Below are 13,838 nucleotides of genomic sequence, written 5' to 3' on the forward strand. Positions count from 1 at the left end.
TTGTAAATAAAGGTATCCTTAATCTAACTGGAAGAAGCGTATATTTATTCATTCATTTATTTGTTTATGATTTCCTGTCCCGATTGTCCTTCTGTAGATTTGCACGCTTTGCTACAGGATTTGTCGGAAGTTACGAGGCAGGTTTTGTTGGAGGCAACTCGACTATCGACTGATCAGTCCAATTCCTTGACTTTGCGGATGACATTGACATCGCCAGACGGATATTAACGGCGGTATGCGAGGCGAACAATTGACTTAAACATGCAACCGATAGGCTTGGATTGATGATCAATATCATGAAGACAAAGAACTTACTAGCTGGATACTCTGACCGTGATATAGCACTGAGTTTTGCTACCGGCAGTTCTATTCGGGTACAATTTTTTGACTATGCTGGACAGAGGACGGAAATGCACTCGTAATTTTCGAATGGCGGTTTGGCGATGCAAATATTCTGACGTTAGTCAAATCTGGAAGTATACGCTAGTTGGAGTTCGTGATGAGGATGACGGACCAATACTCTACCAGGAAGGTGCTCGTCAGCGAACCGTTCGGCATGAGACATAGAGGAGAGCACAGCGAGCTCATTGGCTCAATACGAACTACTCAACCCTAACCAGGACAAGAAGAAGGATTCATGCACTGCAAAGCTCTAGTGATTTCACAAAAGCAACCCCAAAACGCCTAAAATGTATGCAATTGTATGCTACAAAAGATAGTGCAAGAAAAAAACGCGTCGTTTAAAATTTCTTAGTATTCTTTTCGGTTAACTTTATTTATGCTTGCACTAAGTACGGACAGTAAAAAAAGAGCATAACATTCAAAAGAACATATTCACAAACAACGTATCGTGTACAACCTGTTCAAGGCTTACCGAAGCCAAAAACCTTCAACCCTACAATATCTACCCTTAAAACTGGAACGCTGCCTACCGAGCGATACACCAGAAGAACTTGAAACAAGTTCACTTACTACTAACACATACATTTTCCTTCTTCATCTCATACCTCGTTCACCATTCCATCGTGTGTGTTTAACTTTTGTTTTGTTTTAAAACTCATTTTTGGCATAATGCTTGTAATTGTATCATTTTACAGCCGAACGAAAATAGAAACGAACATTCAATTGTAGCAAATACTTTCAAATAATCTCATCGTTCGATCGTCCCGATTGCTCTGTACAGTTTGTATTTGTCCAAAGAGCGGTGGTAGCTGTGTTCCACCTAGCTGCTGCTGGCTGGCGTCACAGCGTTGGCTTTCACCGTAGGAACATTTTGCTGGGCACCTTCCGCTAGCTTCTCAAACACCCATCCACCCTGTCCGTCGAATTGCAGGATGTGCGTGTGGAATTTCCTGTAGTTAAGGAACATTTTCGAGGTTAGTATGGGGTGGAATGGGGAATGTAATTATGATCGTCTACGTACCACAATGTTGGGCGATGGGTAATGGTTAGGAGGGTGATGTCCATCAATTTAGCCGTTTCGTATATACAGCTTTCCACGTCAATCGATACGGCACTCGTACATTCGTCCAGCAGGGCGTATTTTGGTCTAAAAGAATAGAGCAAAATCTTCTTAAGCACAGAGTTCCCCGTGTGAATATTAAAGCCTCAAACCCATACCTATGATAGAATAGTCGCGCAATGGCCATTCGCTGCTTTTCACCTCCAGAGAGCGTATCCTTCCAGTCCCGTATCTCGTCGAAGCTATCTCTGCAAGTTATCATACCCGTAACACGTGAGTCTTGGAATGCTTCATCCCATCAACACAACCGAAGCCAACTTACCTATCGAGAATGTGCTCCAGCGAAACCATCCGCATAATGTCCCGCAGCTGTGCTTCGCTGATCTTCTTCGCCTCCATGTCCTTGCGCGTGTCTGGATAAATCACCTGATCCAGCAGCGTACCGCACGACATGTACGGGCGCTGGGGAATGTAGAACATGCTGGGCCTTCCGCCGAACGATTTCGGAATGCGCAACGTTCCACCGTAGATTGGCCACAGGCCGCTCAGGATGCGGAACAGGCTCGATTTGCCGCAGCCGTTCGGACCGGTTATGAGCAGATGCATGCCGGCCTCGATCGTAAGGCTAATGCTTGGCACCACAATGTCACAGTTGGGCGTCACTACCGGTACGTTTTCCAGCGAGATGCTACTATCTTTGGCGTCGGTGGAGAACACAATCTGACCCTTGGCGACCGGTTGCCCGTTGCGGAACTCTAATATACCGTTCAGGTTGCGTTCCTCGGTGTAGAGCGTCGTTTTGCGATAGATGCCACGGTTCACCTCATCGAACACCTCAAACATACCGGCCACTCGGCTCGTGTACCCAGCCAGTGCGACAATTTCCTTGTAGGAGGACATCAACCGTTCGATTGCGTCCGCACCGCTCAGCAGCAAGTTGCGGGCCGTGGTAAAGTACTGTGTCCGCTCACTTACACCCTGCTCGTCCGATTTGATGAGGTTGCTGTGCTCGGGAGTGATCGGCATGGCCGCTGCACCAACGGTCAGTATCGGTAGTGATACCATCACCATGCCGGTACCGGACCACACGTACTTCATGAAGAACTGTTCCAACATAATAAACCACAGCTTCTGAGTGAATATCGTGTTCATCTGGTTCACTAGCCGAGAGTACGCTTCCTGTAGCTGTGAGTGTTCCACCTGTAGTGAGCAAAACAGACAAAAAAAAAAACATTCCAACATTTAAATTCGATCCTTCAACAGTTTCTTACTACACCAATTTACCTTATGACCACCGTAGAACGCAATCTCCTCCGCGTTGGTAATAATCTTCGAGTGTACGTGCCGCAGATAGCCGGTCCGGTTGGCTTCCTCCGCCACGAGCTGACCGAACTTGGGCGACACTATCCGCAGAATGTGGGCCGTCGTGCCGATGACGACCGTGGCCAGCGCTGGGCCCATCACAATGTTTGCCTTCATGCGGCGGGACGAACGGGCCATTGCTATGCCGATTAGCAGCAAATCGAAGCAAGGCTTGGTAAGGGAGCTGTACAGATGTGCGACCGTGCTGGAGAACGTCGAGATGTCGTCCGTTAGCCGGTGGTCCGCGTTTTCGATACGTCCGTCCAGGTTGGATACTTTGTAGTAGGTTTCGTTTTTAAAGTACATGCTGTACGCATGCTTCACTAGCCGTGTGCTGGAATGGGAAAGATAGGCAGGTTAGCGAGGCTTTGGTTTTTTTCAATCTTTGAAGAAGAAAATGGCAATAAAGCGGTCAAGACGGTTTGAAATTTGAATTGAGACATACAATCGCATAACCTCAGGCGTTTTAGAGCTGATTTATCGGTTTAAAGTGTGTAATACACATGCCTTACATTCCCTTTTTCCATAGATCGTAGATTGACATCGGCTAAGGACCTTTAGGGCTCATACTTCGGTATGTATGGATTATGTTTTTATCAATAGATTGTTTTATTAGAACGTATTACGACGAACGTTGTATTAGAGACGTAGACGAATGGAAGGATGGTTTTAGCAAGTGTGTAACGTTCAGCAATTCATGCTGTAACTGTACTTAAACCACCACAGTTTTTCCACTTATCAATCAGCCACAGAGAAAAGGCTTTTTTATGCAAGATTGAAAAATAAAAAAAAAATATCACATAGTCGCCTAATTAAATTTTTATAAATACCCAAAAACTCAAAAACATACGTTATTAATTCATTAAAAGCCTCGAATGTCTTAAAATGGAAATCTTTACCAGAGGAAACCACACTAACCATCCAAATAAACCAGCAATTATCATGCAGGTGTTGTTTGGCGTAATGGCAATTTCTCCGTTTTATGATTGTGGTCTGTTTGGACAGCTCTTAGAGAATACCACCGATGACCTTCAAACACTGGCGTGGCGTGTACTGGCGGCGCTTTAGTGTTGTGACCTCCGCTTGTGTACAAAACCATTGACCACTGACCTAATAATTCCTGTGCGTAGCCGTATAATTATCATTCCAACGAAGCGAAAGTTTATCCAACATTAGCTCCATTCAACGTTCCAGCACATTTGAATGCAATGTTTCAATTCATTCACACCTTCCGAAGACAGACAAACCCATTAGATACAAACGCGTTCAGTCAAAACCCCCGCCACAGAAACTTGACCGACTTGAACAGAACAGCTGTGAACCGAACGCGACACCGAGCTAAATGTCAAAAGCACAAACGCGCCTCTGTTCTGCTGATGCGCCGTGTGGCATTAGTGAGATGATTATACAGCAGCGTTTTTTAACACCCCCAAACGCCAACATGTCCGTGCAAACATACCCAGATATCCTTCATCCGACGGATCAACGTCGGAACCATCATCAGCCACGCGCATCAGTGGCTGGAGTTGCACAATTGACAGACAAATTGGAAAAAAAAAACACAAGAAAACCCGAACCTATAAACCACTTTCTTGTTCCGTACCGTGCTCACAGCAGAATGCAACCAGCGGTAACCCGCCAGCCCCGTTACCCGTCCGCTTAGGCAAGGTGAGCAAGATTCTGGCAGAATTCTTCGCAAACGGTTGTTTGTTACGAAATCCCAACCAACTCCCAGCGTTGGCTTTCGGTTTGTTTAGATGGTTCGCCTGGGCTGACAAAAGTTGGCCCCGGCCAACAGACTCCTAAACAGACCACCTGAAGCAACACACAAGAGGAACTGCAAGAATGTGGACAGCCTTCGAGAATTTATGGCGTTTGGGCAAAGCCGAACTGGAAGCGATCGGTTATGGAGGGTAAGATCACGTTCAGCCGTTTGGCAACCCCTGGCAGATATCGAGGCCCCTATTCAATCTCGTACCTCTGCAAGGTATCGCGGTGGGCTGAGAGGCACGGCTTAAGCTTCCTTCATGGCTTAACGTGCATCGGATCATTGAAGGAAAAGCCGTGTTTATTTCTTTTTTTTCCACGCGCAACCTTACAAACCAGCTCCGTGGTGGCAGTTTTGCAATGCATGCTGCAATTGCATTTGTCCCGTGTTTTCCGTCTTCAGCGAATGGTGCAGTTAGGTAAACATTCGCTAGTCGAAACCAGATTTGTATGCACAGACGAATCTTTCTGTACCAACGTTCTGTTTAGTTTTACTCGATCGATCACGATTGCTTTTGAGTAGATATTCCATTACACTAGCGACAATCATCATATTGAAATAAGCACTGGGCCTCTAAACAATTGCTAGATTTAGAAGAAATCATCATTCAACTACACTACAGAATAGATGAAAAAGCGGTTTATGAAAATACAAGATATTGGTTTCTCTTTGGGTCTCTTTGGTCAGCATTTAGCATCACTGATCTTGGAAATGACCTTCTTAAATAAGTCTATATTGCCTAATTGATGTTTGCTCTGTTTTGCCAGTACATAAGACCATCGATAGAAGTACAGAGGTCCTCCTACTGGTCCGTCGCCCAGTTGAAAGACGTAACCAGCCTCTCGTAGCTGCTCCAAAAAAGCCAAAATCTTCTTTAGAACTTCTGTCTTACAGTACGTGGTAATTATTTTTCACATTTTCAGAATACGTAATACAGGTATCTCGAGGATTCTAGACGCTTTCCCATAGTTTATTTACGATAGATTTTATATTTTTAACGTCCAGAGGTTGTTTTTAGCGAGACGAAAACAAAACTAACTGAGAAAGCTTCAAAACCCCCAAGGATCAACATACGTCAAAACAATAATAAAGCGTCCAAGAGGCTCGGAGCTTTGGCACAAATATATGGGAAAGCGTCAAAAATGACCATAAACCCTTCAAATTTTATTTCGGCGAAGAGTTCAAGAGTTCTTATGTCACATTGTACACTCAGTAACAGCTCGATGCTTTTTATCGGAATTTTAGAATCACATTTCAAGTAAAAGAACGATCCTGTTCAAAGGTTCCAATTCGTGTGGAAACTTCAGCAATGTGCAATAATCTCAAGATAAAGGTGGTACACGATGCTTCTATTTAAGCTTAACACAATCATGATAGGGGGTGGGAATTTGTGGGTGCCACTGTTTACACAGACAGCCACGAAAACAAAAGGAACGCTTATCCTTATCGATCCGATTCGCCACAAGCGCATAGTGCTTTATCCAGTGCGATAACGTGCCAAATATAAATGACATCAAACGGTGGTTTCCCATTATCTTGCCTCATGCCTTACTGCAATAAATCTCGGCGTAAGGCAGTTCCTAAATTACGCAAATAGAATGCTGTGCTGGGGGTGGTGGCGATCTGTTTTATCGCGGATAAAACTTTAGACCTTCAGGTGCAGGTACAGTGACGTGCAAATTTTAAGAGCCGGTAACCTTCGCACCCTCGCTGTAAATGAGCGAAATAGTGTGTGATTAGGTGATAACACCCATCATCTAGCTGACTAGAAATTTAACACTGATTGCACTTCCAAACCACCATAATTAGCTCTGTGGTCTCCTGGTGGCCGAGTCTTACTGGAGCGTGACACTGGCCCGGGAGGACTTTCTCCTGCCCGGACTTTCTACGCGCAATTCCACCGGAGGCACTTTTTGTCCCTCTACCGGGACGACAAGAAATGCGCACTGGATCGCATCACCTCGGCCACTCATTACGCCAAACGCAATTTGTGTTTCACTAGCGATCTGCGGTTGTGGTGGTTGCCAATTCTACCTCTTTCCCTCAATTGCTTTCCGCTAATGATCTCACACTGATTGTTTCCCTGCGAGCCGGCAACCCCTCTTCACACTTACCGGAAGGCGAGAGCAAGCTTGTTCTCCAGGTAGCGTATCATCGAGTTGATGAAGGTGGCCGGTATGGCGATGCCGAACCATTTCAGCAGCATCAGCACAAAGTTACGCACGTCCTTCCGCACGATGAACTTCACGATCGCACCCTCCATCGACGCGACGTAGATGCTGAGAAACGTACGTGACACTAGGCAGAGCGTGTGGACGGCCAACAGGCCGGACTCTTCACATATTAACCGGGGCACCATGATGCCCATTAGTTGGCGCAGCTGCAGTAGGAAGTCCAGATTGAGCCCGGGCTGACGGCCCGCCGCCTGCCGTTGACGGTTCCGTTTGGCAATGATGATCTGTTCCTTTTTCGCCTCCGGATCGTCCGGTGGCTGTTTGGTGAGGTTATTGTTCTCATTGCGATGGTGGGCGGCATCGGTACCGGTGTCGGTGGAGGTCTTGCTGTTGGCTAGTTTGTCACGCACCACCGGATAGGTAAGGCGCAAACAGTACAGTGCGACCGCACCTGTTATCAGACTCTTGGACACGAGTTCTCTCGAGTAGCCGAGACCCTCGAGCGTGTCGAACGATCGTTTGGCGAACTTTGATATGATCGTAGGCATGATCTAGCTGGTGAGGAACGTCTCGATATTTGAAGAGAAGACAGAAGTATCCGCCGGGCAACACTAGCGCTAGTGGGTAGGGCGTATTAGAACAACCGACATTCGAAACGGGACAGCCGTACGGGTATCGGGTTGGTTGGAGTGATCGTAGAAGAAAAACTGTTTAGTGGCAGACTCTTCAACCCATCATCTGGAACGAGAGAAAGTAGATACGAAAACACATTACTTGAATGTAATTTTAATCGGTGAAAGTACAACTAGCAATTATGAAATGGTAAAATAAAATCGATTTACACGCCTAAATGTATGCTAGTTAATTTCTTCTTCGACGTTATTGACGAAATGCTTTGTTTGACAGATAAATTCAATACTATGGATTTAAGTTCGGTCATTAAATGATCAAGATAAGAAAGCAAAACATTCACCGCTCAAAAACTCTCTTCGTGCTGTCTCATGTCCTGGAAAAGAACATCAACATTGCAATGGAAGGTACATTTCTCACAATTATTCCACCATCGAGCACGCATTCGGTTCGAAATTCCACACCCTTGACACAGATTCACGGACAGCAATTTAAAGCCGAGATCCCCTCGACAAACGAAACCTTGACACCGCAAGTACACCACAGAAATGTACCCTCCAAAAAGACTCCAGTCCCCAAAGACTACGTCCCTTCACTGGTCCCTTTCTCGTGCGTTGAAGTTGCACAGTTTGTTCATTTCTTTTTGCCCTGCAATCCCACTGGCCTTGTGTATCACTGGGCCGCACTGTACGCGTATATGCTCTTTGAACCTATGCGCTTTGCAGCTCCACGATGCTCAGTGACTCGCCCAGAGTTTATCGTTGCACCGCAAGCATTCTGTAAAACCGTGCACAACAAATAAGGGTGAGTTTTGCTTTCTTCTTCCCCTCATTCCCTGTTGCTTCATGGGGCAACTCGGAGGGGAGAGTTGGCTCTGGGGCTTGGTGGAAAGTAATGTCAACATTGTCGACACACCGTTCTGCCGATATGACTCACATATACACAACCTATACTTCCTGTGTCACCCAGAATGGGTAACACATTCGTCAGACACTGGTTGGTGCAGACACACACGTCCCGCCAGCATGTTTCTCTACATTCTTAGTTCCTTGTTTTGCTCTCCCCTCTCTTTCGTGCCACAAGTGGACACTTTAAATAAAACGTTCCGCAACAAAGGGTGGCATTGTTGTCTCCAAAAATGTTGTTCTTCTAGGTCTGGTGACCGGTACCCTCAAAAAGGGACAGCTGACGGTCATCGTCGTCACCGTTTGAAAGCAAATGCCCTGCGTACGGAAGCCTTGCGGAAGCGGCACGATTCGGTTTTGCTACCACAAAAATGCACAAACATACACACACACAATAGGAAAGATGGCCTTCCGATTGGTGCGAAAGATTCAACCCAACCCAGTCACGTTTTTCGTGGAAGGTGTTTTTTTTTTTTTGGCAAGGCAAAACGGACTCCCGGTCCACTCTAATTGAGCCGTTTCGTGTTGTGTTTTCGTGCCCATCGCACACGGTTATGTGGCATTATGCAAGAACGGTATGCAAATGCCGATGCCATGCTCATAAGTGACTATCTTCGTCGTAAATAGTGCTGGTAATGTGGTTGACTGGCGCGCGCTTTTATCTGAGCAACGCAGCGAAGTAATGTTCCGCTCACAACGGTGTGTCGGGTTAAAAGGTCAGTACAAGGCAAATGCGTAGTTAAAAGGGTTTGGGCATTTTTGGGGTAAGCAATTGAAGCTATAACTTGCTTCCCGCGCACTGTGCATATTATCTAACATTTAACGTTTTATCTGCTTCGAGATACTTTGCACTGGGGAACATAAAACAATTGGAGTGTCGTGTTGCAATTGCTTTACATTCATTTCATTCCATTATATGATTGTAGCAGACTCTCCTAGCTTCATCCCCTTAGCACACTTTCAATTAGCAGTTTCGGACCAAATCAACGTTCGTTAGTCTTACGAAAAGAGCTTTTAATAAGATTTGATACAATTACTATGAAGAGAAAAGTATTTCAAGTATAAAATTCTCGGACAATAAAAGGCAATTTTGTTGAATCATGTTTTCAAGAAGAAGCTTAATATTTGCCGTCAAACTACTACTATAATACAGCCAGACCTATATTTATGTATAAATCAACTACTCCTGGTGCTTCTTACTGGTGGAAATGTCACATCTGATATCAAATTATTTTGATAACAATTATCACTTAAAAGGATATTATACCAAGACGTAACTCAATCGTATCTCAGTATATAGTAGACCTTAGCAATCCTAATCGATGGTTCTAACTGCCAAAATCCGGCCACTCTAGGCCCTGCATGACTGGCCCTGCAAAGGCTTACTAGACTTATTGATAACACGTCGTTGTCCACGACTATTGTCAAGTCCATATCGGACGGGATTTTAATCCCAGTCCTCTTGTGTGAAGGCTGGTTTCGCTTTCAACTCAGCCACAGGGCCGCAGTAGAAAGCGTGAGATATATCAGTTTATAACCGAACCTAGTATAGCATGGAAATAAACTTGTTATTAAAGCGACTCATTAAGCATCTGAAGCACAAATGAGTAGTTCCATCTCAACCCTCTGCTACTATTTAAGCTTTCAACATGTACCGAAACTAAAACTGTCATTTCCTGAAACACGACGTGTACTCGCTCTTGTCCGATGGCTCGAATGTGATTGATTGCACGATAATGGCTATATGCGACTGATTACACAATCGATCATACACAACATTACACCGGTCCCAATCGAGTCAAAAATGATCACCGGTGTGTATGCGTGAAAACACTACGACATGTGTATTTATTAATTATTATTTTCCCTCACTGACCTCAGCGTTCCCGCTCCCACCCTCCCCAGGGAGGGCCGAGGCGAACATCGAACAAAGCATAAATCATGCTAGAACAGCGAAGAGTCACATCGCAACGCAACAAAAACCGGACTTTACCAGGTGAAATGGTCACTGTCTAGGTCAGTAGCCGGGCACTTGCTTGCTTGGGGCCCGGTTTTTCATCTTCAAGCGGACGACACTTGGAAGCACGACAACACAATGACCCCATGCACCGGGGGTCAAGTATGAGCATCCCGCCGTATTCTTGCCGTGCAACTGGACGCTTAACCTCACTGCAATGACTTCCAGCGCTTCAGGGTGGACGGGATGTTTTGGAGTCATGGAGTGCAAAAGTCATGGCCGTTCATGGTTCGGAAAGATTTTCGCGAAAATTAACATCTTCCACATACGGTAGTTCAAACAAGGAAGTGTGTAGAGTACGTTGTGGTTTTCCTCAACGTGCAAAAGACACGTTGCAATATCAATTAAGCACAGCTGCTACTTTTCCTCGTACCAATGATGTGTGCTGAAGGTTGAAAAGGTTAGGTACACGTGTTAGAGTTGGCACGATTGCCCCGGCTTGCAATGCACGTGTTGTGTCTAAGGATCCAGTTAAACCGTTTAATGAAGCCATTGATTGCTTTCGCACAATTTATTAATGCCCGGTAAACCCCGGCAGTTGTAGAGGCTGCTGCCTAGTTCGAGCCTCTACAACTTGTACAAGTAATAAGCGTTGGCGTGCAAAAAAAAAAAATCAGTTCCCCCGCCAGATTGTATGCATGAGTTCTAGTGGCAAGTTCAGGAAATCTTGTACCCGCATGAAACGGGTAGTACTGATAAGGTGTAATTAAGCGAGCGAGTCAAGTTATTACCGTCGAACCTCGGGTCTAGCGATGGTCTGATGGATGACGTACGCTTGCGGTATGACGTGGACGTGCTGCAACGAACATTCATATATGCCCGTGCCAGTTTGTGGCAAGTTATGCGATGGGCCTTATCAAAGCCTCCAAACTGTCCAATCTAATATGTTCCTGCAGCCATATGAATGACCCATTTTGTGGGATTTTTCATCTTCTTCTTTCTGTTGACTTGGGAATCGCTCTCTTTAGGCCCACTAGAGACAACATATGTTCGATTGTAACAACGCAGTAAAAGATAAGAGTTTCAAGTACCAATATGTAGCACTCTGATAATGGCTGTTAGAAAGCAATGTTCTGTATCGCAACTGGACTCAAGTACAACAAAGCGCAAATATCTTAGGGATGAATGTTATTGCTAGACTTTGTACTGATGCATCACTGAGTAATCATTGTCGGGTGGCATGTGTTTGGTGAGTGATTTTTGTTTGTGATGGGATACATCGGTGGAAAATAATAAGCTTTTTCAGTAAAAGACTTTTTAAAAGTACTTATCTAAGATTAGAGTAATTGCTATAAATATTTCAAAAAAATAAATCCATACTTTTAGGAGATAAAACACGAAGGAGTTTAAGAGGCGAACATAAAGACGTGATTCGGTGCTCTTAACACGGCAGGATCGGGGTTCAAAATTGACTGTCCCAGTACCACCTGGTTTCAATAAGTCCTGCCCACCATATTTAGACCATGACCATGTCAGTCGGTTAAGGTAACTTCAAAGCATCTAAAAACAAATGGTAAAACATATTCAACAAACACTCAAAACAAACAGCGACCAGAGCATCAAGCTGTTTGCCTAAAAGTATGCAATATTTACAGCAAAACTATCATAACAAAATAGTTTGCAAGATAAAACCACGTTCCTAATCAATGTCAATGCCATGTCCTTTTCTGTTGAAGCAGTAGACAACAATCAAAGGACGTGACTATGTGTTGCACTTTTAGTCTTCCTTCGGTAGTTGCATTATGCAAACAAAGAACCATAATCACTGTTTGTCTCTTTGTTGTTTGCTGTGCTAATCGCATCAATCCATTCTCAATCATCTTTAGCTTGATGAGTTCTGTTGGCCTCCAGCAGGCTGGTTTGCAGCTTGTTCCAATACCAACACGACCATCAATAACCATTGTTAGACCTTTTCTTCCTCCCCCCAAAAGAACCTTTCCACCTTACCACCTTGTAGGTGATTCCGCTCAGGACAGTTAAATAAGTGTAATTGATTTATGTCCCAGTGCACACGGGTCACACCTAACCTCGAAACGGAATCACCGTCATCGATGGGGTGGCGGCCAATTTTCTCCCGTTGTGGCTTGCCGCACAGTAAATGCAAATGCGGGAGAAGCCTTCCGTCCAACGCGGTACCGAGTGCGCTTCCTACCATCGGGCGGCCCATTTGCTAACACCGTTTTACATAGCAATTAGCCGCGAATCCGGTGTGCGTACCGGGTGTTCTTTGTTTCGCAGGCGAGACCGGGCCGCTTGAATCACCTTCACCCCGACCGAAAGAACGCCTATATTCGTCAATTTCTCGCACAATGTGTCAACCTGTGTTGGGCGCGACCTGTGCGCGTGTCTCTCGCACACCCCGTTCAATGTCGAACGTGGTTCTGGTGGTTGGAAAGTAATGGAGGTTGCAATATGCTCATTTGTTCGGCACATTGACGGCGGTTGTGTACCGTTTGCTGGTGAGCAGCATTACACCGTTGAGCTGAACTCCACACGCCACGCCACAGATGAGCTCTGCTGAGACGTTCAAGGTCCAACGTAATTAGAAACTCCTCTACTCGTACTCCACTACCACCGATCCTCCTCCAGAGGCTTTCGATCATCATCTTCATTCAAAATTACGTTAAGACGCGTTCAAGATGACCACGTGACGGTCAGGTTAGGCCAATCCATGATTAGCCTTGCACATACACACACACAGATGCACGCAAACACTCGAGATCCTTCTGCAATTGAGCGCTTGAAGTGCCCACATGGTACATTGCAGTATAACGATGACTCTAGAAAGGTCCCTCCACTTATGAAGCCGTCCAGAAATGACTTCTAACCTTTCTCGAAAGCAGCTGGAAGGGAAACTGGCCGAGGGCTATTTTTTTTTACCTTCTCCCGGGTGCTCTGTACTGCTCCATCATCATCATCATTACCGCACAGTTACTGACGTGTACTTTTTGTACACCTGGTTTTTGTCCATCCGTGCGCCATTTATCGTACAAGCTTAATAGGTTTTTGTTTTCCAAGCACCTAACTTTATTGCTTTATTTCTGTGATACAAAACGGCGCGCCTGTTAGTTACACGCGGGAGTCCGATGTCTAATCCTTCGGCAATGGGATTTGGAGCGGGTATTTTTTTCTTTTCCAAACTCCAAAGTACATCCTTCATCGGTTGTTCGTTCGTAATCGCCACTTTTCCAGCCACAGATTAGTCTGGCCAAGTACGATAACCGCCAATGGGAGGGATGTCTCGTGTGCCCTTTTCGGCATCGTTGTATGGTTCGTTTGTTTCGGCGAATAGGCGGAACAAGGAACACTCTATCATTGGTTTTGTGATAAGCTCGCTCGAACTTTACACTCGGCCCGGATTAAGGCGTGAAGGATGGGGTCGCTTGTTTACCGCCGCGTTCAAGTGGGTGCTATATTTGTTCGAGAACATTTTTCCGATGGTCGCCTCCTTCCCCCTCCCCTTCCATTCCTACCAAGCGCAACCAAGAGCTACGTTTGGATGAGTCTCCATAGTACAGTG

At 45.4% G+C, this 13,838-nt stretch overlaps 3 protein-coding genes across 4 annotated transcripts in view; 2 read left to right on the top strand and 1 right to left on the bottom strand.

The window, feature by feature from the left end:
• The window catches only part of LOC126557104 (V-type proton ATPase 116 kDa subunit a 1-like), a 263,661-nt gene that overhangs the window by 226,191 nt on the left and 23,632 nt on the right, over positions 1 to 13,838 (top strand). The window lies entirely within an intron of this gene.
• The window catches only part of LOC126558132 (E3 ubiquitin-protein ligase RING1), a 470,233-nt gene that overhangs the window by 21,904 nt on the left and 434,491 nt on the right, over positions 1 to 13,838 (top strand). The window lies entirely within an intron of this gene.
• On the bottom strand, positions 1,223 to 7,329 carry LOC126557205 (ATP-binding cassette sub-family D member). Its single transcript, XM_050212891.1, has 6 exons — positions 6,707 to 7,329; positions 2,747 to 3,158; positions 1,785 to 2,662; positions 1,621 to 1,710; positions 1,424 to 1,549; positions 1,223 to 1,352 (listed from the first exon to the last, which is right to left on the bottom strand). Exons 1-6 carry the CDS (start codon positions 7,312 to 7,314, stop codon positions 1,223 to 1,225), a joined length of 2,244 nt encoding a protein of 747 aa, XP_050068848.1. The 5' UTR covers positions 7,315 to 7,329.

This window comes from Anopheles maculipalpis, chromosome 2RL (assembly GCF_943734695.1).
Source record: "Anopheles maculipalpis chromosome 2RL, idAnoMacuDA_375_x, whole genome shotgun sequence".
NCBI classification, from domain to species: domain Eukaryota; kingdom Metazoa; phylum Arthropoda; class Insecta; order Diptera; family Culicidae; genus Anopheles; species Anopheles maculipalpis.

Coding starts and splice junctions, on each gene's coding strand:
- LOC126557205 (XM_050212891.1), bottom strand. CDS start 7,314: ATGCCTACGATCATATCAAAGTTCGCCAAACGATCGTTCGACACGCTC. Junction 3,159..6,706: donor AAGCTTGCTCTCGCCTTCCG/GTAAGTGTGAAG, acceptor TTCCCATTCCAG/CACACGGCTAGTGAAGCATG. Junction 1,353..1,423: donor ACCCATCGCCCAACATTGTG/GTACGTAGACGA, acceptor CCTTAACTACAG/GAAATTCCACACGCACATCC.